Raw genomic sequence first — 26,809 nt, forward strand, 5'->3', positions numbered from 1 at the left:
GTTGCAGAAAAACCACAGTTGCTGAAATTCCCCACACTCAATTCACAAATGTGATCTGATATCTGCTCAGTCCAAGTTTTAGATTTCCAAGTGGTGAACTCAGCTATCATTACTAATGGGATTTAAAAGAATGTCCTTAACATCCCTTAGAACTATGAAGCAAACTTTTAAGCAGTCATAGATTATACAGTAGGTTAGACAATAGGCATGTGATAAAATATTCAAAAAATTGAAATGTTTTAAACAGGAAATCAATATGCAAGAAGCTTTTTAAAAATAACTTATGCCATATGAACGATATGGGGAGACAAAATAATATAGGCATCTTACACCAGAAAATTCAGGAAAATTAAGTATTTTGCTACTAACAAAATATATTCTTAAGAAAATAATGAAATTGTAATATGAAGTTGACATAGTGTGTTCTAGTTTTTAAATGAATGTGGCAACATGGATTGGTAGATCTTAAAGATTCTTTTTATGCCATATGTCAGTACTTCCACCCAGTAGCAAGTGGAGTTTTATAACTTCATTGCACCTATACGAAGTAGCCATTGTAACAGTATATAGTTAAAAATTGGGGGGTGCTTGCATTTTTTTGCAATAACATACAGATTCAAATATTCAATGAGCATACTATAGATTACGGACAACCCTTTTCAAAATATAAATATAAATCTTGAAACTATCATATTACAGTTTCTTAACATCAAAGACTGAAAATACATGACTACAACTGTCTGTGGCAGGAAATGGTAAGACATTAATTGTGGTCATCTGGTGAACCATAGAATGATTTAGGGTGGACCACCAGAGCATAGCATTTATTAGAACTACAAAGGTGGTTTTCTAAGAGCAAACTGGATAATTATAGACCAGTCTGACTTCTTTGGGAGGAAAGGTCATGAAGGAATGATAGTGTAATACAGGGAAATTTAGATAGAAATGGAATTCTGAAGGATACACAACATGGGGTTTGTTAAGGGAAAATCATGTTTAGATAACCTGGCTAGCTATTTCATTACAATTACTCATGATGTGGATGTAGGAAATAAATATGATTGTTTATTTGGATTTTAATAAAGTGCTTGACTCAGTTCTTCATGACAGTTTTAAGATTCCAAGATGGATTGCAGGGTTACGATTAATAGGTATATAGCTATTACTCTTCAGATTCGTCTAATGTTAGAAGTGAGGTGCTCCATGGATCAGTTCTGAGACCACCGTTGTTCCTGATTTTCACACAGGACATCAACGAAAGTATAGAGATTGTGATGTGAAAAAATTTGCAGTTTATGTGAGGATTGGGAGAATGGTCAGTAGTTAGTGCCAAGCAGTGTTCCTTCAGAATGACTTGGATAAGCCACAAGGATGGTAAGAAAAGTGGCAGCTGCATTTTAATGCAGCAAAATGTAAGGTCCTTGGGAATAGTAACCAAAAATAACTTATGCATTTGATGTCATTAAATTAAAAACAGTATAATTTTGGAGTTGGAATATGGACAGATATGATGTTCTGCAAGCAGTGTATACAGGTGGCAAGGAAGTCCTATCAATGATTTATTGAACATTTCCTTGTAGACATAAGGAGATCATAATTCCACCAAACTGTAATTAAAGCAATTAATTGTAAGACTGCACTTGTAATACTGCATCTAAGTATGGAGATCACACCTAAAAAGACATTGAGTTTCTTGAAGGGGTCCAAAGAGGCAACCCGTTTGGTGAAATATGGAAAAGTCACCAATATGAGGAAAGACTTCGATTTTTGTGAGATATAGGGCTTGGCAACCAGGCACCTTAAGAAGGGACCTGACTGAGGTGTATAAGGCCTGAGAGGTGACAGTAAAATGAATGAAGGCAAAATTTTCACTGTTATGATTACAGAACTAGTGGCCATAATTTCAATTACAGAAGCAAGGTTTAGATTGGACCGTAGGAAGTTTTCTTTTAGCCAACAGTTGTTAGTGGAATAAGTTACCTCCATAGGTTGCTTGAGTAAATTTAGAGGTCAGCTGAATAGTTACCTATGTGAGGAGTGAAACAAAGGTAGTTTGCATTTTGTATATACATTTTATTTATTTATTTTTGGTTGGCACAGCAAAAGCCTGTGGCTTCCTGTTTGTTATTTTGTTGTTATTTGGTTTTTAGGAGCATTAGCAACTAAGGCCATATTGCTCCGGGATATGCGGTGGTCATTCCCCGACTTTTCCGCATCCTCCGTATTTGGTGGTGACGGGCTCGAACCCCGGTCTAATCAAGAAGCGTGTGCTACGCACTGCTGCTGCTGCCCACCTGGCTATGGAGGCGCCACTGTGGCTTCCTTGCAACATGACTAATACTAATAATTTCCTGTTAAGAGTACCCTTTTTTGTCCATACTAGTCTTGTTGCTCTACTTTGCACCTTTTCCAACAGATCTACATCTATTCCAATAATCAGTTACTCCTGGTTGAAAGCAAATTTTCGTACATCCTGCAACCATTCTTTTCCAGTTTGAACTCTTGCATGTGTTAACAGTAGATCTTACTAGACAAGGATTTGCTTAGTGCTAGGATAAGGGCCTCCATATTATGATCAACACAAACAAATCAATATTTAAATAAAATTTTGAAATTCATATACAATATTACTTTGAAAACTGAATTTATATCAAATGTTGTGTATCCAATAATATAAATTTATATATTTTTTTAAAACTTCAAGCAATTTATATAAATAAATAAATTTTCCTCCACTCCATCCTACATAAAGTTTTTAGAGTATTTACTGCATTTATTTGTTCAACATTATAGGATGGGCCAAAATAGCAGTGTGTAGTAGGACTTGTCTTCACTTCACTTTATGATTGTTTAGAATTTGTGCTAAAGCAACTATGGACATAAGCCACCAGTATATTGTGCCTGTAAATTGGATGTGTTCTCTGGTCAATTGCCTGGAAATTAAAATCATGCATTTTCAATCCTTGAAGTTAAGAAATTATAGTGATAGTTTCAAGATTTTTACTATGTTGTTACCAAAAGGCCAGTTGTTTTCCTGGGTTACTGGTATGTGTGTTGGCTGTTTCTTGGAGAAAAAACCCTGGCCCAAGAATGATTGTCTTGGCCGTGACAGGAAAACAGCTCATAATAATTCTTACTGTCCTAAATGGAAGTACTTCTCAACTTGGAATACTGACAGAAATTGAACGCAGATCAAACATTTTCTATATTCTGTAAGCAATGCCATCCACTGCATTCCTTGCAAGGGTATTTGCTAAATTTTATTTAATAAAGCAGCTGTTACTACACACTTAAATGTTGATATCACATGTAGCAATATACAGACACCCACAAGCTGCTTATTTCAATAGACAGATTTGAAAACACCAAAGCTAACAGGAATTGAATTTGCATAGATGACCTACCATCAGAGATGGGAACTGGTTCCTCAAAAATTACAGTCATCAAGTACCTGAGCATTATCCTGGCTGATTAATTAATATTTCTTCTCCATATGAGGATGATAAAAGAAACAGCAAAACAATTCCATCACCTTGCAATCCAGGGTGACTCATAAAGACTGGGGTCTTTGAGGTAGATTCCTTAATCTCGTGTGCACTGCTGTCTTCATCCCCATAGTGACAAATCACAATCAAGTGAAATTAAAGTCAAAAAGGAAGTCAGGCAGGCGAGGGCAGATTACGAGAAATCTTTGGCAAAGGATGCAAAGAAAAACAGCAGAGTTCTTTACTTATGTAAACTCTAGAAGGAAGGGGATGAATCAGATTTATCCACTTGATATCAATGGTTCAACTGTTGATGATCCTGCTCAGGCAGCTGACAAATTAAATGAGTAATTTGCATCAACATTCACACATGAGGAGTTATTGAGGGAGGGGAATGCCAGAAATTTATCAAACTCTGGAAGGGAGCTAAATGATTTTGTAATAACTGAGAGCAAAGTGGAGGAGAAATTGTCGAAGTTAAACATAAGAAAGGCACCTGGGGTGGATGGGATTTATCCAGTTATCCATAATATCCATAATTACGAGAGTATCCTTAGACTCAGGAAAAGTCCCCACAGACTGGAAGTGTGTGGGGACTTTTGAATCTCACCCCAGCTGAGAAGGATAACTGCTGATATTGGTTCTTCCCTTCATCACAAGATTTTGCTCCACTTCTACATGAATCTCCTCTGCTGATACCAGATCTGCTCTTGACATGGGATACCCAGCTCACTTTGGAGCTCTCTTCTCTCCTTGCTGATTCAGGTTACCTGGTACCTAGATGGGACATTCTTCCATCAAATGTTCCTTTCCACTAAGGGATATTATTTATCCTTTTTTGGGATAGACTTTTGCTTACATCCTTCTTCTGCTAACACAAGGGAACACTTTTCCCTCTTGATGGGATTCCTTGTGGTTGGTGGTCTTCCTCACTCCATCATGGGACCACTTTACCAACCCTTTACTCTTCTGGTAGGTTCGTTGCTGACAGGGATCCTGACCCATATTTGGGTGCGATTCCCACTTTGTGACAATTACCTTCTTGTCCGAGATCCCTTCCCAGGTGGACTTCTGCTGACTTCAGGGACCTCCAGGAATGGGATACAAGTTGACATCAGGGATTATTCTCTGATATGGGATCCACACAACAGTGGTTTTTCCAAGTGCCTTACACTTGATTGCATGCTTTTATGCTTTACTTAATTTGCACCCAGCCCATTTGTGGATTACTTTAGCTGTCCTTCAGAGCTCCATCCTTTATCGGTTTCTCTGCCCTGTTTCTGCCTGGCGATCTCTCCAGCATCTCCTGCTACACCTTTCTCTTTCATCCCAACTCTCCCTGCTGCCATAAGCCTCTGCTTTCTTTCTCAAAGGCTAATGCATCCCCATCTATGCAAGAATATAGGTAGCCCAGTCAGATGTTTTGCTCAAGAGTAGAGACCCAAAGGGCTTGTTTTATAAAACCCTAGGTGGTAGAATGCAGCAAAAACAGAGCAGATCCTGCCTTCTTGTACCACGCAGGACAGGAACTAGCCAGCAGCTCTCCTGGTGACTACTGCTGCTGGCTGGTTGCTAAAAAGCCAGTCATGCAACACAAGCGTAAACCACCTAAACACGAACCCTACATAACACTCACAAATTGGCTTAGCAATGTTCATGCTTCATCATAGTGGTGTTTTTTTTTTTTTTTTTTTAGGAGCATTAGCAACTAGGGCCATATTGCTCCGGGAATATGCGGTGGTCATTTCCTGACCTTTCCACATTTCCGCATTCTTCGTATTTGGTGGTCACGGGCTCGAACCCCGGTCTAATCAAGAAGCGTGTGCTATGCACTGCTGCTCCTGTTCACCTGGCTACGGAGATGCCTCATCATAGTGATATTCAGCAGATTTTTGGGAACTTATTGGTACTACCTAGACAATAAAACTAACTAATTCTATATTGTATATAGATATTTTCAAAGAAATCCACCAATACAGTATTTTAAATGCTAAAACAATAGGGTGTCTGTGAAAAAGTAGGCATAAGGTCAGGTGCTCAACTATGAGAAGGAAAGGGGGTACAGCTTCCTTGGGACTTATTTGGTTGGGATCCAACTTTTCAGAGAAAAAAAAAAAAAAAAAAAAAAAATGTCCATTTGGAAACAAAAATAACCCTGGAAAAGCTAAGGTCTATAAATTCATGTATGGTCCTGCATATTAGAACTTCTAAATTGGTCACTTTGTTTAAAATCTAGCATTCCATTGGGAAAAGTCTTAGTCCTAATTGAGTTGGTTTGCCCTGCTTTTATGTCCTATGCATATTAATGAAGTTTATTTCTAATGTGTATCAGTTTTTTTGTAAAAAAAAAAAAAAAAAAATATATATATATATATTCATAAGAGTGATTCTTGAAGAAATTCTTCAGTCATTTGATAGAAATTTAAAATGTTTCCCTTCTGTAAAATTGGTTATAAGTAATGTTTACTTAATTGTTTTGTTTTACTGGTGCACCAGTGACTAAGTGTTCCATGTCATAAAAAGTATAAAAGATTTAAGAGTTTTAGTAACCTTTAAGAGTTTCCTCATCAAAAATATACACGTATAAAATATGTGCTCTATGTTATATATAACTGTACAAGTTAATTTGTAGAAACAGTTGACACGTGGTTATTGTCTGATAAAACCTGACTGATCATATAAAGCCCAGTCAGATTGGACTTTTACAATTCCTGCACAGACTAGACCGCTGCGTTTTTATTATTACCAGCCACATGGTGCAAGGAAGCCTGAGGCCCACACTGCACAAGCCAAAAAAAAAAATTCCCAAATTACCCCGAGAGAGAGAGAGAGAGAGAGAGTCAAAAGTAGAAGGGAATCACCAAGAAGAGAAGAATGATGATATCCAGCTCAGGATCCTGGGTGTGCCAAGCCCATGCTCACCAGATGTGAGCTCCCTGGGGTAAATATTACAGGCTTAAGCTGATATAATTTGTTGGTGATCTACTAATGCCTTGAGTCATGCCATTGGGAATTAAGAGCATTAAGTATTATTTACCTGTAGTCTGTATAGGTGGCTAATAGGCCAAGTTTATTTGTAGGATGACCGATTTGGTTGCAGTATTAGTCATATCATTTTTTCCTAATCCCAAAGTGACTAGGGCATTCAGCAGACACAGATGTCAAATTCAGTCACCTGCTGAACCTGAGAGAGGAACAAGTGAACCAAACATCTCATTGATGATAAAGCCTGTAACATGTGCAAAAAATGTATGTATATAACACACCAGCAGTACTGGAAAGTTCTTATGTGATCCACAACTAACTCTATGACATACAACCCTGCAGTGTACATGCTGAATTCATGGGATATCATTTATGAATACCAAATAGGCAGGTGACAGTCTGACAGGTGTTATACAAGTTTTCTCACTGTGGTTCAAAAACATAAAGCATATTAAAGGAGGCGGCAAAGCAACTAAGCAAACCCTTAGCCATAATTATGAGAGCATCCTTGGATTCAGGGGAGGTTCCCACGGACTGGAGATGTGCAAATGTATCCCCAATTCACAAAGGAGGTTCGAAGGGTGACACGAATAATTACAGACCAGTTAGTTTAACTTCTGTTCCGGGTAAAATAATGGAGTCTCTGGTTAAAGATGCATTGCAGGATCATCTAGACAAGACTGCAGCAATAATTCAGACACAGCATGGGTTTGTTAAGGGAAAGTCTTGTCTGACAAATTTGATTGGTTATTATGATGTGGTCACAAAGGAACTGGATGCAAAAAATAATTTTGATATCATATACTTGGATTTCAGGAAAGCTTTTGACACTGTTGCGCATGGAAGACTACTGTACAAATTGGAGCAGAATGGTATTAAGGGTAAGTTGCTACAATGGATAAAAGGATGGTTAAGTGGGAGAAGACAGAGGGTGGTAATCAATGGGTGCTGCTCTTCGTGGACTAATGTTATTAGTGGAGTCCCACAGGGTTCGGTGTTGGGTCCACTGTTGTTTTGTATATTTATCAATGATATTGATGAAGGTATATCAGGCTTAATGTCGAAGTTTGCAGATGACACGAAGGTTGGCAGGGTTGTTAATGACAGTAATGGCAGTGTGCTACTGCAACAGGATCTAGATAATTTGGGCAGATGGGCTAAGAAGTGGCAACTGAAGTTTAACCTTGACAAATGCAAAGTACTGCATATGGGTAGAAGTAACCCCAGAGAAACGTACCAACTGTGTGGTACTACACTTAAGGTGGTAGAAAATGAAAAAGACCTGGGAGTAATTGTGCAGTCAGATATGAAGTTTTCTGAGCAATGTAGACAGGCTGCTAGGGCAGGTCATGGGGTTTTGTCAATGATATATAGGAATTTTGCTAGCAGGGAAAAGGAGGTGATTGTCCCTCTGTATAAGGCAATGGTCAGGCCACGCCTTGAGTACTGCGTACAGGTCTGGAGGCCTCATTTTAGGAAGGATGTAGATTTGCTTGAGCGTGTACAGAGAAGAGCAACACAATTGGTGAGGGGAATGAAGGGATCCTCTTACCAAGAGAGGCTTAAGTTCTGCAAATTGCAGTGGCTGGAGACTAGGCACCTGCGCGGTGATCTGATTGAGGTCTATAAGGCCTTGAATGGGTTGAGCACGCTGAATTCTGATGGGATCCTCCCACTTGTTCAGAATACGAACCTACGGGGACAAAAGTTCAAATTAAGAAAGGATAGATGTAGAATAGATGTGCGGAAATTTGCCTTTAGCCAGCGGGTGGTTAATTGCTGGAACAAACTTCCATCTGTCGTTGTGGAAGTTGATAGGTTAAATAAATTTAAGGAGGAACTGGACAGGCAATTGGAGGGTATGGTGTGATTTTTTTTTTTTTTTTTTTTTTTTGGCTGATGCTGCATAAGCTCCTACACTTGCTTTCTTGCATCAAGTGCCACTACTACTACTACTACTACTAACAGATGTCAACTGGTATATCAGGGGTTTTAGTTTGAAAACATAATGAAGAGACAACTGCTTCCATCAAAGCAATAAAGATGGCAGATTTGCTTCCACATACATACTCTGGATAGGAGATGTTTGAAATGCTCCAATAGCAATCCAGATAGCCCTGATGGTGGATGAGATCCAGCCATCGAAGTACAATGTTTCTACTTAGTAAGGTTGATTGGTCTGCACCCCACAAAGTAGAGAAGAGACACAAAGGATTCAAACCTCTTGTGCACTTTGTGCACAGCTAATATGTTGAAGAAAAGTCAATGTTTTATAAAATAAGAGCCCCAAGTATTTTATGCCTAGTATCACTGGAATAGCATTTTGTCCAAGCCTCACTTGTTTCCGGATGAAGATTATGCTTATGACAAAAATGCATATGGATGGCATTTTGTGGTGAGAATTGAAGTCATAAGCTATTGACAGGAGTTTGGACAATACGTGATCATATTGTTACAGTTTTCTTTCAATACCCTTCATATTACATGACTGGGACAATACTAAAGTCATCAACATAAAGGGCACTGTTTATAGTTGCAGGAACTTGTTCCATAATGGAATTTATTTTAAGGGCAGAAAGTGTAATACTTAAAACTGATCCTTGGGCAACTCCTTATATAATAGTAAATTCACTGGTATTAATTACCATCTGTCCAAGGCACCTCCATAGCCAGGTGGGAAGGAGCAACAGTGCATAGCACACGCTTCTTGATTAGACCGGGGTTCGAGCCCGTCACCACCAAATACAGAGGATGTGGAAAGGTCAGGGAATGACCACCACATATTCCCAGAGCAATATGGCCTTAGTTGCTAATGCTCCTAAAAAAAAAAAAAAACCAAAAACACTATCTGTCCAACCACATGAATAATTCAAGTTAGATCTGTCACAAATAATAACATACCTAATATATATTGCAGTGCAGGAACCCACTTCCAAAATGGGTTCTTTCTGCTAAATAGCTGTAAGCACTTTTAAATACCACTGCAGAATTACTACAATAGAGCACTTTTTTAATCATCAGATAAACTATAAAATATTTAAGGGCAAAGGCCTCATGCTACGAGGTAGAATAACTAACATATAGGTTAGTGCAAAAGCATCATTTTAAAGTAGCCATCTACCAAAGTAGTTAAATTAATTAATTAAATTGGCATTGTTTTGGTTATATCTCATATTTTGAAACAGCGCCATCTGGGTGGTTGTATCTGCTGAGAATAAGTAGTAGTAGTAGTGGCATGTGATGCAAGAAAGCAAGTGTATGAGCTTATGCAGCATCAGCCAAAAAAAAAAAAAAAAAAAAAAAATCACACCATTCCCTCCAAATGCCTGTCCAGTTCCTCCTTAAATTTATTTAACCTATCAACTTCCACAACAACAGATGGAAGTTTGTTCCAGCAATTAACCACCCGCTGGCTAAAGGCAAATTTCTGCACATCTATTCTACATCTGTCTTTTCTTAATTTGAATTTATGCCCCCTTAGGTTCGTAATCTGAACAAGTGGAAGGATCCCATCAGAATTCAGCGTGCTCAACCCATTCAAGGCCTTATACACCTCAATCAGATCATCGTGCAGGTGCCTAGTCTCCAGCCACTGCAATTTGCAGAACTTAAGCCTCTCTTGGTAAGAGGATTCCTTCATGCCCCTCATCAATCTTGTTGCCCTTCTCTGTACACGGTCAAGCAAATCTACATCCTTCCTAAAATGAGGCCTCCAGACCTGTACACAGTACTCAAGGCATGGCCCGACCATTGCCTTATACAAAGGGACAATCACCTCCTTTTCTCTGCTAGCAAAATTCCTGTATATCACTGACAAAACCCCATGACCTGCCCTGGCAGCCTGTCTGCATTGCTCAGAAAACTTCATATCTGACTGCACAATTACTCCCAGGTCTTTTTCATTTTCTACCATCTTAAGTGTAATACCATACGGTTGGTACATTTCTCTGGGGTTACTTCTACACATATGCAGTATTTTGCATTTATCAAGGTTCAACTTCAGTTGCCACTTCTTAGCTCATTTGCCAAAATTATCTAGATCCTGTTGCAGTAGCACACTGCCATTACTGTCGTTAACAACCCTGCCAACCTTTGTATCATCTGCAAACTTTGACACTAAGCCTGATATACCCTCATCAATATGATTGATAAATATACAAAACAACAATGGACCCAAAACCGAACCCTGTGGGACTCCACTAATAACATTAGTCCACGAAGAGCAGCACCCATTAATTACCACCCTCTGTCTTCTCCCACTCAACCATACTTTTATCCATTATAGCAACTTACCCTTAATACCATTCTGCTCCAATTTGTACAATAGTCTTCCATGCGCAACAGTGTCAAAAGCTTTCCTGAACTCCAAATATGATATCAAAATTATTTTTTGCATCCAGTTCCTTTGTAACCACATCATAATATCCTATCAAATTTGTCAGACAAGACTTTCCCTTAACAAACCCATGCTGTGTCTGAATTATTGCTGCAGTCTTGTCTATATGATCCTGCAATGCATCTTTAACCAGTCACTATTATTTTACCTGGAACAGAAGTTAAACTAACTGGTCTGTAATTACGTGTGTCACCCTTCGATCCCCCCCTTTGTGAATTGGGGATACAAGCTGAATACGGTGCTGTTTCTTGTATTCTGTGTATCTTGTAAACTCCTCTGACCCTTTGGTCATCCCGGAGTATAAACAGAAAATTTATTTATTTATTATTTGCACACCTCCAGTACGTGGAGACCTCCCCTGAGTTCAAGGATGCTCTCATAATTATGGCTAACAGTAGTCTTCTTCACTGGTGAAGCATTACTTATTCAAGGTACCATGGCAACTTGTTGTGAAGGCATTCACAATATGAGATACAACCAAAACGATGCCAATTTAATTAATTAATTTAACTAATTTGGTAGATGGCTACATTAAAATGATGCTTTTACACTAACCTATATATTAGTCATCAGATAAACTTTAGCATTATTTACAGTTAATGGGGTCCTTCTCTGAAATGTCAGATTAAGATTGCTGAAGGTCCAAGAAGCAGTATAATTTTGAGGCTCCATGTTAAATCAAATATATATATTGTGTATATAATTTGAAATTTATGGACCCCTAGCCACTAGCCTATATTACCTAGGCCATAATCTCACCCTGTTTCTTTGATGACATTTTTTTTTTTCTTTTGTACCACATAATTATGAAATCAGTGACTTAATTGTTAATGAATATAACTATGAAACTGTGATTTTTTGAGTTGTCTGTCAATAAGTTTCCTTTCCTGGCTTCATCATACAGCAAATAAAGAGTACCACAGTCTTACATAGTGGGGTTTTTAACATTTTATAGCATATTGAAATATGACAGGAATTATTCTTCTACAACCTGGAAAGTTTTTTTCAGGAATTCAAAATAATCAAGTGATACCATAAAATGGTAAAATATTGACTGTTCATTATTATAATATCCTGAATGGACAGCATTCATACAATTCATAATGTATGAAATGGCTTGATTTCCAGAAGTATATTAGCTTATTAATTAGCATTTGTTATTTAGCAATGTAAAGCATTAGGCAGATATTAAGATCATTTTCATAGTTAAGCCACATAATTGAGTAATTTGAAATCAATTCTGCTGCATGTTATTAAATTATCAATCAAATGTTGAATAAACATACATACACTGAAACACCAAATACACTTACAATTTAAGCTTTATATTGCTTTAGAATTTTAATAGTAATCCTTGTTAATTGTCAGTGATCCAGGATTGGCCTGGACTGGGAGATTAAAGAAATATTCAGGTGTCTCAGCCTCCTTCAGGGCCTTGCTGAGGCCCCTTCCATACACTAAACTCAGATTCAAATAAAGCACTTTTATTTTCTTGGGGGGGTGAGAACTTTTCTTTCCAGTCCACTTCCTCAGTGATTAGTTATGACTTGTTTTTCAGTATGCCAAACTGATATAATATTAATAATGTTAGGATTAAATCTACAAAATTATAGTAAAAGCAGTAACAGTGATGCAAAGCCAACTGTTATTTCAATTGCTACAATTGTATATTGCATAAGCTCTATCTAATGAGTGCAGAAAGTTAGTTTTCATATATAAACAGTCACAGCACTATTTCACATTAGCTACTATATAGCACAAAACAAATGACTATGAAACTACAATGCTTGCACATTTAAACATCAGTCACTAATGAAATAATTTCTTGTGATGATCTCAAATACCTTTACCAACCAAACTGTTAGTGAATATTTTCTTTTAAAATAATTCATTTTGTTAGTGTTTAGTAATTATGAATATTGTACTCTTATAGGTCTACCAATATTAGACTTGGTTTTTTTGTTTTTCTTCAAAATTAAAACTGTGTTCAGTATAAATTAATGGGAAAAAAGTGTATTCTAAAGAAGTTAAGAGTGTGGGAGGGGGAAAGCAGTGGAAGAAGCATGAGTACCATATCAAACAACTTTTGTCTTATAACTGATAGTTGAGTTATCAGCCTACAATATACTGAACTGGTATAGAACCAGTGGCAACCAGTTGTTCCAGAAGATTTAATCAGAGTCCAACATCCAGTTAAAAAAATTAAATTAAATTAAAACAGATGTATTAAAAACATAAGATGATTATATTTATCTCAGCAGAAGATCCTAGATTAGAATTGTCACGAATGATTCAGAATATATATTAGTATTTTCATAAATATTAATACAATATTTATGAAAAAATAGCCGAATTATTTTCAGGATCTGTGGACTAGCAACATAGCCAACTTCTATTCACCTTAAATAATAATAGTTATAATGATACCATTATGCATGAAGAATTAGAAGTGTTAAATTGCTACAAGCTGGAATAATAAAACACCAGACAAAGATGGCATTAACCTAGAATAGTTTTAATATGCTAGTAAAATCTATTAATTTATATTTTTAAAATTCATAAAAAGATTATGAGAAAGCAAAATACTTTAACATAGATGCCATAAAGCAATAGTTGTTCCTATTTTTAAAAAAAAATGAAATGGAAACATTAACTGTAGGGGTATAAACTTATTAAATTCAAGTATAAAATATATAAAAAATCTATTAGAAACAAACTGAGTAAATTCTTTCAATCTAAGATAGGCAGAATAAATTTAGACAAGGCTGGTCTTGTGCTGATGGCTATTTTTCCATCAAAATCCTAACTGAAAAACAATGTCAAAACACTTCATAGCTTTCATAGACAATAAAAAAGCATTTGATCATATTAACAGAGATATTATAAATTATTAAAGAAGGTACCCAAAATCAAATAGTAAAAACCATATATAACATCTTTGAGGAAAACATAATAGCAGTAGAAGTTAGGAGAGAGAGAGAGAGAGAGAGAGAGAGAGAGAGAGAGAGAGAGAGAGAGAGAGAGAGAGAGAGAGAGAGAGAGAGAGAGAGAGAGATTCTGGACTGAAAACCAACAAACAAGGGTTCACACAAGGATGTTGCCTCTCACCTCTTTAACATTTACCTAAATTCTATGGTAAGAAATTGGAGACTAACAATTAATGCAATATCCTCCTAAAACATGGAACATATTTAGGCACGCTTCTCTTTGCAGATGATCAAGTTCTAATTGCCAGTAGGTATGATTTACAGTATTCAGTCCATTTAAACTTAATTACAAAAAAAATAAATAAATAATAGTAACTTGGAAATATCCCTAGGGAAAACTCAAGTAATAGCCTTTTAAAGTAAAGAGCCAATAAGAAGCAAAAATCTACATAGAAAATTAAATCATAAAACAATGAAGTTTTAAATACCTTTGGTTACCAACAGGGCAACAGGTTGGTATCCAAGGTATTTATTATTATATATGGAACATATATTGTAGAAGAAACAAGTATCATAGGTAGGTATCAAGTTTTTAGGCCTTCACTTATACCCTAGTCAAAAAAATACGAACCTTTGTATTAAGACAGCCACAGACAGAAGAAATGTGAATAGATGCAAAGAAAACTGATGGGGAGTGATGACACGTTGCCTTGTTAAGTATAAAGACTTCACAGGCTGTTCAACTGCAGTAATCCAAAGCCAGAATTGGAAGAATATGTGATTCAGACTTTTAAAAAAGTCTTATTGTGGGTACACCTTTAGCAGAAGCCACGATTCAAGAAATAAAAAAAACATAACTGGTTTCTCAAAAGCATTCATCTCAAAGGCATAAATGTGACAGAAAAACAATACTTGAAGAGCGAAGCCATCATACTTGAAGGAGGATTACACATAAAAAATAGGACATCCAGTGTGCAGCAAATACACCTGAAATCAACCAAGCTCAGAACTGCCCTATTTCACCCAGTACTGTGCACAGGATATTGAAGAAATTGGGTATTGGCAGTTGCCTACCTATTTGGAAGCCACTTGTTTCAGAGAAAACCAGAAAAAAACCACTTGCAGTGGTGCCAAGAATGTTGCGATTGGATAGTGGAACAATGGAAGAAAGTCGTGGTCAGACAAATCACAGTACAGTTTGTTTTAAAGTGGTGGTAAGCAGAGAGAGTGTGGCAAGAACCTCACAAAGCAATGGACCCTGCTTACCTTGTTAATACAGCCCAAGCATCTGGAAGTGGTATCATGGCATTGGGAATGTTTTGTTGGCATGGACTAGGTCTATTGATTGCAGTGGAAAGTCAAATGTCATCTAGGGAGTACCTGAACTTCATATCAGATCTACTGCACCGTGCAATGTTACACTTTTATTCTGAAGATGGCCACTTTATGAATGACAGTGCATCATGCCAGAATCATGCAAGAATGGTTTGGAAAACATGACATGGATTTTCACCATGTCATGCTGAGAAACCTTTTCAGCACTTCATGGGTTCATGGCCTGACAACTTAAGGCTGTTCTGAGGGTGAAAGGAGGTACTACTCACTATTAAGCTGGCATATTTAATAAATTTTCCACTTGGTGTGTATCTGCTTAACATTGTAACATTTGTTATTACATTGTTTGCTAATGGTCAGCAGACAATGCAAGCTGCCTTTGTAGCATAGATATCATTAGTGTGGGCAGTTGCAGAATGTACATGTTACTGTGTTCATCATAAGTGCAATCTTTTTGTCTGTCTCAATATCCATTTTAAAAGTTTATTGAAAATACTATGTAGAGCCATAGGATGATTTGAAGAGGTGACAGTTTTTCTTGTCTCAGGTGGCAAATTTTTGTACCATAATCATGATTGTGTACAATATTATCTTACACCCAGATACATCATTGGTTCTGGGTGTACTCCTTGTTATAGCATTTTAACAAATGTTTGGGGAGGGCTTCTGTATAAAGGTCTCGATACTTCTCACTCATTGCATTTGTGTTGCACAACTGTTTTCATCCTGAGAAATATGCACCAAAAATGGAGAAAACAGGCTAGTAGTCAATTTGTGTTCCTTCTGTGCAGTGTCATGCATATTTTTGAGATGGGGAGAGGGGGCAATTGGAGTATTTATTATATTCTGTAGTTATTTAAGTATATATTTATTTATACCTGTTTGTTTTTGAAGTAAAAATTCTGATGTATATTTTATTCATTAATTCTTAATGAAAAATTGATTTGCTTAAAGTTGTATGGTTGTTAATTGAGGACTTTGTGTGCATATCATATAATGTACAATATCATTAAAAAACTGTGTATTTTAAAATTTAATATTTAGTAAAACATAGCAAATACAACAGTGGGATTCGTTGAAAATGTTAAAAAACTTAACAAATTTTAACCACCAAATAAAAGTATTCAACTTGAATGGAGATGATTTTTAGTCTTTCTTCAAGTTTGTAATGTCCATATAGCTCTCTAAGCCTAATGGCAGGATTCAGTTTGAATCTTTAAATGATCCAATCCATTAAAATATCTCCAGTACCTATTTCTTTCCAGCAATATGCAACTAAATTATGGACAAAAAATTATGGAATTTACAAATTCCATAATGTCCATCATTAAGTATCTTTTATTTTACAAGACATTAAATTTTGAATTATACATGAAAATGAAGTGGACAGTTTTGCTCCTTACTATATATATATATACACATATATATATATATACACACACACACATCTCTACCACAAAGAGGTGATGTAGTATGCCTATCACAAACTAGTGATTATCACAGCAACTCCCACAGTTACCTTAGCAACTAGCTGCCATAACAATTAAGAAATACAGAACTGATAAGACATACCCATATGACTAAATGCAATGTAATACTTTTCAGTTACCGACTGAAACCTAGATGGGATAGACGTGCTTTTAGACTTAGAGTGCTTAAAATATACTTTTAAAGCTCTAAATTGAATATTCTTCTAGAATATAAACACCAATTCTCTTTATTACATATAGAGCATTCTTTTTTATTACTTTTATAAGATCTCACAAAGTCCTACCATTGTTTGGCACATAATGGGCATTTAGCTGCCGTTGCACAGTAAAACCTCCAATAACAACAACAATCGCACAAAGATTGATTAAAACAAATGCCACAAAAAATGTAAGAATGTAAAAATTCCCATATTACTAATGAACTCATTAGTACTATGGGAATATTTTATTTAAGCATTTAGCAATTTTATACAGTTTTTTTTTTTTTTGGAGCAAGTAATTTCAAGTATTTTCAAGCAGTTTTGCAACTGAAAACATAATACAGTAAACCCTGGACTTCATCGACTCTGATTTAATGGACAAAAAAAAAAAAATTTTTGACTGGCGCCAGTGTATCTTAAGTGTGCTCACTGATATAGGAAAAACCAGGAACTCATGAGTCACAGCAGCAAGGGTCCCAGTCTGTTTCTGAATAAATTGATATTGTATTGTTAAATGCTCATTGCTCATCTGTCCTGCTTCTTTATTATAACCTCACAGTATATCATGGTGGAGCCCTAAGGAAACTAGCAAAAATAGAAAGCATGCACATCTTAATTTTGTGTAGAAATTAAAGCTGTTATAGAAGTTACTCTGATGAATCTGTTTCCACATCTGTGAGGTATATAGTGTAAAAAAAAAAATAAATAAATAAACTGGATCAGATATTGTAAAAAGCAAGGACCAGCTGTTAAAGAATCTGACTCTATTCAGTTCTTCTAGGCACACTATGGTTATGGAAAATTATCATCTAATTATGTAATATGTATCAACCAATAAAGTCAAGGTAAATAAAAGCTTTGTTTTTTATTGTTTAACTTTATTTCAGTGTTTCTAATTCAAACATATAGAGAGTAGCTGTTTACATTTTCGATTATGTGGGGTACAAATAGTCAAAAAAATTTCTATTTTATGCAATCAGCAATAAAAAGGCAACCCTTCCCCCTATTAGTCTGTAAAAAAAGGCTTACTGTATTTTTATTTAAATATCTGACACCCTTTATATAAAACAATACTGTATAAAAATGCATTCGCTATGCAGTACTAAAATATATTTTGTGCTTACTCAAAGTGATATGGTATATAGAAGTCCCAAGACAAGCATCTATTTAAATACAGGATAAATCCTTTATTTAGATGGTAAAAAAAAAGCAGATTGAAATTAAGTCTTGTCCTTATAGAAATGCATTATTTAATATAATGATTTGGTATTACTGTTTATTTTAAATATTTTCCAAAGATATTGGTTTCAGCATTTTCTTTAAAGTACTTCAAACTTTTTTATTATTACCAATGCTACTTGTGTTTTTTTCCCTTCCAGTTTTTAAAGACCTGCATAATGATAACCACAATATAAGGTTAAGACATGTATAAAGATTAATTAATAACAGCAATTAAGGCATGTTTAAAGCTGGTATGTGCCTAACAAATAAGTTAAAAATATTTGATTTCCACCACGCTGTTATGCTAACAAATATATAACAAAGTGTTAAGTTTTATTTTATTTTCTTTTGGGTGAGAGTTTACCTTGGGACATAACAGGTCATGGAGGACAGTCATGCTGTTAGGGTGGTTATGATATCACCATGCAATATAAACCATGCTGATGCTGGTGTTTGTGGAAAAGTAAAACACAGGAAAGACAGGGAAACTGGTTTAAAGACACTTTATTTCTTCCTCCAAGACCTGATACAAGCAAGAGCACATGTCGAACCATAGGTCGAAAAGACAGAAAGGGGGAACAGGTTAGGCTTAACATCATGATGTAACACATTGTCACAACTTACTTTGACTTAACACCCTGATCTTTCACTAATGAGGAATCCATCTGCTGGAATTTTTCACGTGCAGACGGTTGTTTTTTAGGTGCCTCTGTAACTTTCGTCATGACTGTATCTACTTAAGAGAAAAATTCAAAGAAAATATAAGCCTTAAAGTCTCATACTAAAAATTTCACATTAGACCTAAGGTCAAGTGATAAACAAATGTCTTATTACACAGAAAATGAAAACACATCTTGAGGGATTACACATCCAGTATGCACACAGGCAACAGTTTTTAAGCTGACACCGTTATCACTTCCTAATGGCATAGCATTTGACTTAGCCAAGACTGATTCACATAAGGATGAAATACTAGAAGCAAGAAATCTAGAAGCTGCTGCAGAGGGATGTTATCTGCGGGTACCTACTGCCACTTGAGGTACTCCTGCCGCAAATCCAGCAGAAGAACTGTAGGCTGTCCCAAGTTTCAAATCGGTGGGGACTGCAAAGGAAACACATATCAATTAATGCACTGAACTCTGTGTGCTATTTCGTCCAATAATACTTCTTCAGATGATTTTGCGTACACTGAAAAGAAAATTAAAACAAAAAACAAAATTTAAACTATTTATCATTGACGAAAAAGTCTCCAGATAGCAATATTTTATAATCCTTATGGTATAGATTGGAAACTAGGTGACTCACACAGTAGTGGTAACAAGCAGTCCTTGTATGCAGTTCATAAGACAATTCTTGTTTCAATCAATTAATGCTGCTGTGAAAAAATATCCATGTTTTCATAACAGGCAAATATGTCCATATATTTATAATCAGTGAACTACATTATAAGAATGATCCACTATTACAACTATAAAGAGTAACCTAAGAAGCAAGTTCCACTCGTCAGCTGTCCCCTTTTTGTTTGTATTGCCAAATTATGAGAAAACTGAACCTTTAGGATTTGTGACCTAGGCTTTCAAATCCTTTAAAGCAGCATAAAGTACTCTTCAGGAGAAACAACCAACTTAACAAAGCAGCTGTTTGCCACATACAATACCAATTTATCCAATCAAAAATGGGTAGTTAGCACCTGCTATGTGGAAAAAAGTAGACATTTATAAAAAGAATACATGTTTACTCTTATAATCTTTATGAGGTTCAGCACTGAACGGGAATTCGCCCTGCAACTTGGTTCATTCAGCATAATAAACCTATGTGCCTGATTCTAACTGCTACAATGACAATATGGAACATTTTATTCAAACATTTCCCATGGCCCCAAGTGTTATGAAGGAATGATACAACACTCCCATTCATTTCTGGAAAAAATGAATGACATATAGTTAAGTTAAAAAAAATATCAATGTTTATATACATCCCCAATATGCTCAATATTACAGCCATAGGCTCATGTAGAATTTTCATGCATATCTGACATATGGTTACAACTCTTATTGTATGCATGTGCAACGAGGATGGCAGTGAAGTTATTTATATTTGAAGTTTTCAAACTGTGTAATGAATAATGTATGAGCAACAATTGAAAAGAAGAAATGAATCTGTCACACACAAAACACATATTAGAGGTACATTATTTTAAGAAGGACCTCTTTCTGGTAGGCTTGACATCACAGAAGGAGAATAGCACAACCATGTGTGGAGGTAACCAGTAATTGGAAAATCTTGCATGTACAATAAAGCCATTATTTGTAATGACTGGAACATGCATCCTATCTGTCAAGGACATTGTTCCCAGGAACTCACTAAAGAATAAAATGAAGGACATGCCCTCAGATGCAATGTGAGCAGTAACAGAGTTGTTCAGAATCAGATCTGCTGAAGAGTCTACTTTTGGGTAGACTAGGAGTTAAAGAAGTTTTGGGAACCACCCAAGATGTGGGAACAGTGATCCATAGTGCAACAGATTTGTGATTTGAAGATTAAGTAGCTGTTTAGTAGTAAAGTAGTAGTACTGAGAACATAAAAAATTAATTGTTTCAGTGCAGAGAAGCAATATTTGTGATACGTTTATACCAAAATATACGGAATATGGTGTACTAACAAATTTTAAGTGGAATACAGAGCACCATCATCAGCAAAACTATTAACTGGATTTCCTGTCAATGAAAGAAGGTAATTAATATACAGGAGAAAAAGAGTGGATGAAAGAAGAGAACCCTGGAAAACTACAGCATTAGTTTAGAAATTAGGGGAGAGAGAGAGAGAGAGAGAGAGAGAGAGAGAGAGAGAGACTGTCTAACATCAAATGTAGTGAGCATTAACAAAAAAGTGGCTACCTTCTTGTTTAAAAGTCCTTTATGCCAAAATAAATTCAAATTATTTTTGAATAATTTGAATTTATTTAGTACTTTAATAGCACTGGAGCTTATTGCTCATATCCATATCATGTATTTATTTATATTCACAGACCAATTTGCATGCTGTGCAGGCTGAAAAACCAGAAATAACTCACAGGAAAACCCTACTCCTGCCTGAGACTGGGCCAACTATAACTGTGATTGAAGAAGACTTTAGAAGTAACTCCTATCATTGACTGGGTATCAAAACCCAGACCTCTTCAAATGAGTGGCAGACAGAAATGTATCATTCCACCTAAATTGCCACTTGGGACTTAAGCCAAAGTCAAAAGCCTGGGAAATGTGAAGAGTAACTGCTTAAACTTTTCTAAAACTTTTTTTATGGAATTTGCTGAAATGAGTAATGGAATTTACTGGAATGACTGAATTCATATTAAGTGTAAAGGTTGCTCAGGAAGGAAGTGAGGCAAGCATATGATAATTTCAAGGAAATGATTTTGTCATCCTTTTTAATAATATTTTAGATATAAAAAAATTTAGACATGGAAGGAAAAACATCAGTGGAATAAAAAGACAATACTAAAGAGGAGTTAACTCTGGAGTAAGTTTTAAGTACAAGTGGAGAAATGTCTTCTTAGTATGAAGATTTTTCAGGATTTGGAAAACAAGGTTAGAAGAACCTTTAACCTTTGAGGAACAATAAGTCAGTTTTAGCTTTAGATGCAATGGAACCATCAGGATGCAACAGAAGTGGAAGTATGGATTGACAGATGCTACAGCCAATAACTTTTGACAAGAGATCAAAAGGCTCAATTACCATTTCAACAAGAAGCAAGTTTTCTAGTATTATCCTTTTCAAAGTTTGGATTTATTCATGACTTGTTTACAACTGTTGCAAGCTTTATTGTAGGCATTTTGGACATTGGGCACAAGCCAATTGTGATATTCTAAGTTCATTCAAGGCTGTTCAAGATATGAATATACCTTGAATAGCCTTAGCATATTTGATTCGAAAACCATGGTTTAGATAAAGTAGGTAAATTTGAAATTTTACATTGTAGAAAAATAAAAAAAAAGATTTTATCTTTACAAGAATAATTTTGCTAATGGTCTCAGCAAATATTTGGATCAGAAGATTTAAAAAAGAGAAACACAAATCATGCAAATCACCATTTCGTATTCTCATAATGCCAAGTGACATGAGGTTGAGAATAGCCATGGAACAGAGGCCCTATTGAAAGAGAGAACATCACCAAGTTATCATCTGAGGTACCTAGAGGATAAAAAAACAAACTATATGCTTTGAAAGGGTTGCTGTAGAAGAAAAGGTCAAGGGTTTCAGGTATGTGGTTAGGACTGTCTGCTGTTCTAGTGCATAAATGAAAAAGTTATGAGTTCATAACTTTTTCATTTATGCACTAGAACAGCAGTTCCATCAATATGTTACCATTCAGAAGAAAATGGTGAAGAAGCTTATTCTGAAAATTTCTTTGTTCTATTTTAACTATCTAGATACAGTCAATCAGCATGAACAAATTAAAACAACTATTACTTTTAGAAAATCACTAACTGAAAGTGAATGATAGAAATATACTTCACTATTTATTTACGAGGTGCTACCCAAAATTTCCCGAAATGTATTTATAAAATAAACTAGACTCACCCTGGGTCTTATTCGCCACAGTCAAAGGAGTCCCCTTGAGAACGTAAATACCGAGCCCAGTGCTTCTCCCATGATTTGAATGCATCCTGAAAGTCCTTCATCATAGTGTTCAGCACCACCTGCAATTCGGTTTGGATATCCTCTACACTATCAAATCTTCAACCCTTCTGCTTGATTTTCATTCTTGGGAAGAAGTCACAAGGGACTAAGTCTGGTGAATGAGGGAGGTGACGACTGTCATGTTGTTGGATGCAAAAACTGCGTGGGCTGGCACGTTGTCACAATGAAGGACCCAGTTCTATGTGTGGCACTTTTTTTATTATTATTATTTTAGCCATATGGTGCAAGGAAGCCTGAGACTTATACTGCACCAGCCAAAAAAAAAATTTATGATTTATCCCGAGAGAGAGAGAGAAAGTAGAAGGGAATCACCAAGAAAGAGAAGAATGATGATATCCAGCTCAGGACCCTGGGTGTGCCAAGCCCATGCTCACCAGATGTGAGCCCCTGGCTTCTCTGGACATTTCCTCCGGATGGCTTCCCTTAATTGCCTTAGGCCGTCGCAGTAAAACTTTGCGTTGACGGTCTGCCCAGGAGGGGCGAATTCCTTATGCATAATCCTGTCAATGTCCAAAAAAACAGATCAGTATGGACTTCACATTGCTCCTCACTTGTTGGGTTTTCTTTGGTCGGGGCGAAGATGGGCTCTTCCACTGGGATGATTGTTGCTTGGTTTATGGGCCATACCCATATACCCAACTATTGTCACCAGCGATGGACAACCACAGAAAGGAAGTTTTGATCACTCCTGGCCTGTTCTTGAAGATCTTTGCTAACTTCCGTGTGATGCTGCTTTTGGTCTTCACTCAGTAACAGTGACATGAACTTGGCTGCAATCCTTGTCACGTTCAACTCGTCTGACAAAATCTGCTGACACGTGCCGCATGATAGTCCTACAATGCCACAAATGTTGTGGATGGTCCACCTGCAGTCTTCACTGATCGCCACCCGAACTTTTGCAACATTTTCCGGGGCGGTGCTCTATGATGGACGCCCAGAGCGACCGTTGTCATCTGACATTCAACTGTTTTTAAAACGGTTAAACCAGTAGTAGATCTACATCTGGTCTAAAGCATTGTCACCAAAAGCTTGTTTCAACTTCTTATGGGTTTCTGCTGCTGTATTGTTAAGAAGGAAACAAAACTTGATGCAAGCACATTGCTCTCTCACATCGGTCATTGCAAACTACACGAAACACACTGCCAAAGAACTGCGCATAAATATTCGATGACTCTATTCAGCCCAACGCCACATGGCACACTGATTCACAAAGGATGCATGCAGTGTTACCTAGTGCCACAAGTCTATACTAGATGTAGTTCCCGTGCAACATTCAAATTTCGGGAACTTTTGGATAGCACCTCATACATCAGTAGCATTTTATATATTAGCAAACAATATTAAAATAGTTACATTTATTATCATGTGCATCATAAAGATATAAAAGAATTATCAAAAATGTTATTGATCACTAAAATTACTAATCCTTAGTAATTGTTTTAATTGTTTAAACTTAAAATGGAATAAAAAAATTTGGTCATATAACCCCCCCCCCCTGATATGCCACTAACTTGATGAAAGAAAGGCATTCATAATGTACAACGTCCACCATGATTAACAGCAAATTATGATATTATATAAGCTTTAGTTGTAAATTTGATTTTCAGCTTAACGAGCACAGAAAACAAAACTGGGGGGGGGAGTCATCTGACATTGAAAAAAAGGAATAAAATAATCAGGAACCAGAAACTATTATCATTGATTTGTGTTAATGCAGTATTTAAAGCAATTGAGAGCACCTTTATTTAAGTACAATTCTTATTATGTCTAAAAAATAAATTGTTAGCTGATATGATTTTTAAATAACCCAAAAAATTACCAGAAAAGTGGATCTGAGCTTGCTGCTAGACCAATAGTGGCTAAAGGCTGGTCTGCAACAGAATTTTGCATAGTTCACTGGGGTAAACATCACATTGTTTGTTCCTGTACAAAACACATAAGCTCAATAGCAATCAGAATTAATTTTGAAATGTTATATGTTAATTTTTAAAATCTTGCTATTCTTGCATACATTTTAGTTTTTGCATGCAAAATATGAAATAAAAATTAACTGTTATATTTACAAAATATGTGTAAAAATAACCTGTTACATTGTTTTAATTTTTTTGTGTTAATAGTCGTGTGTGAGGTTTATTTATATGTGTTTAAGTTTATATATATTTTTATTATTAAAGCGTGTAACCATTTTAAATCTATTTTGTTATGAAATTTTAAAGATTGATGAACTATGGCCACAATATAAGTACATAAATCATTTTTTACTATGCTTTAGTAGCGGGCTTAGGTATCAACTAATCTGATGTAACCTAAATAAGTGGTCTAAAACTTTTAGCATCTACTTTGTTGAATTTGGAGAATGTGATGTACTTATTTAAACTGATTGGCTGACAAATTTGTCAAATATATTGTGGAATATTCAGTTATATGTATAAATTTTTTTTACCACATGATTGGAAATTACTTGGAAATTTTATGCAGCTACTGAACAGAGTAAACCAAACTAATTTTCTCCAAAAATATATCTTGATACCCTCAATGTGAAGAATATTAGAATGTCTACCTTTCAGATCCCTGAATTCTTCTAAACAGACAGACTTGGGGCCTGCTACTCCAGATTTGGCAACAAGATCATAAGCTGCTAAAGTCCTCTTCTTGCGCTCTTCTGCTTCTCGAACACGTAGTCTAATTATACGCTCTGCAGCATCAAGATGAGATAAGTCATCGTCAGCTTGATTGAATTGTGGACTGCCAAATGAAGGTGCTGGCGTTGGTGGTTGTGAAGCTGGAATAATACACACAAAGGTCAGAATTTTAATTTTTAAAAAAATACCAATAAGAATACAAAACTTTAAATTTCTGAACAATAAAGCTTTTTCAAAATGACCACATTTTAGAATGATCTATATTATTGGACTACATGTCATCATGTCATCTTGATGAAACTTACCAAATTACCATTCATTCTTAAGTATTCTTTAATATTTTAATGTTTCTTTTTTGATACATATTTCAATTTTCAAAGGCATAAAATTAATCTCCTTATACCAACTTACTCATCACATATTTTTAACAATAAACAATTAACTAAAATAGTCACTGACATACCATTCACTGATTTTGGTCACTCAGTGAAGTGATCTTGAATATTAAATATTAAATAATGGTAATCAATGAATCCCATCAGATTGAGCTTCCCCAAACCATTCAAAGCCTTAAACATTGCAATCAGATCACCTTGCATGTGCTTAGTCTCCAGATGCTGCAATTAACTGAAGCCTTTCTTGGCAAGAGTGCCCCTTTTTTCCCCTCACCAATCTCATTGCCCTTCTCTGTACTCATTCCAGTGCTCTACATCTTTCCTAAAGCTAGGTCTCCAAACCTGTATGAAGCACTCAAGGTGTGGCTTAACCACTGCCTTATACAATGGGATAATCACCTTCTTATCCCTGATAGCAAAATTTCTGTATATCATTGACAAAACCTCATGAACTATCCTAGCAGCCTGTCTCAGAGAACTTCATATCTGACTGCACAATTACATCCAGGTCTTTTTCATTTTCCACTACCCTAGTGTAAAATGAAAAAGAACATTAGGAAACTAGTGTTAGTGCAACCTGATCCATTTCAGACTCCTTTTAGTCCTGGGAGAAGTCTTAGAACTCAGGTTCAGCAGCACAATTGGGAGGCAAAGTGTCACCAAGTGACCAAGCAGGTAAGTCAGTAGGTTAGTAAATAGAAACAAAACATAAGAAAGATTATTTTCCTTTCTAGAAACTTCTTATCCTTTAAGAAAGAAAAAAACTTACCATATCACAAAAATGAAATGAGAGGTGAAAACTTAGAGATAAAATTTAGTGTGTTTGCAGTAGAAATTGAGGAGGGATATCACTCAGCATCTGGGGGCATATGAATTATGCATATCAGTTTCATTTGTATTATTATATGGTTTGACTAGATTGACATTTTCATTAAAGCCTCGATGATGACTGGTTCATTTACCACAAGGATGTGCATCATTTCTGGGTTGCAGCTTACAAATTAATCTCATTTTCATGTGATCTCATTCATC

At 35.9% G+C, this 26,809-nt stretch overlaps 1 protein-coding gene across 3 annotated transcripts in view; it reads right to left on the bottom strand.

Annotated features, from left to right (window-relative positions):
• LOC150080548 (uncharacterized) overlaps window positions 1-26,809 on the bottom strand; it is a 318,665-nt gene that overhangs the window by 57,328 nt on the left and 234,528 nt on the right. For 2 of the 3 annotated variants that reach the window (XM_090381740.1, XM_090381739.1), the window contains exons 9-10: window positions 25,301-25,522; window positions 18,664-18,775 (exon numbers count right to left, since the gene is read on the bottom strand). In XM_090381740.1, the coding sequence (XP_090237866.1) occupies window positions 18,664-18,775; window positions 25,301-25,522 (334 nt within the window). Of the gene's footprint in view, window positions 1-18,525; window positions 19,142-25,300; window positions 25,523-26,809 lie in introns of those variants that run through there. The other variant, XM_090381741.1, reaches the window with a different exon arrangement.

The sequence above is a fragment of the Mastigoproctus giganteus genome, chromosome 9 (genome assembly GCF_048544385.1).
Source record: "Mastigoproctus giganteus isolate SK-2022 chromosome 9, ASM4854438v1, whole genome shotgun sequence".
In the NCBI taxonomy this organism is placed as follows: Eukaryota; Metazoa; Arthropoda; class Arachnida; order Uropygi; family Thelyphonidae; genus Mastigoproctus; species Mastigoproctus giganteus.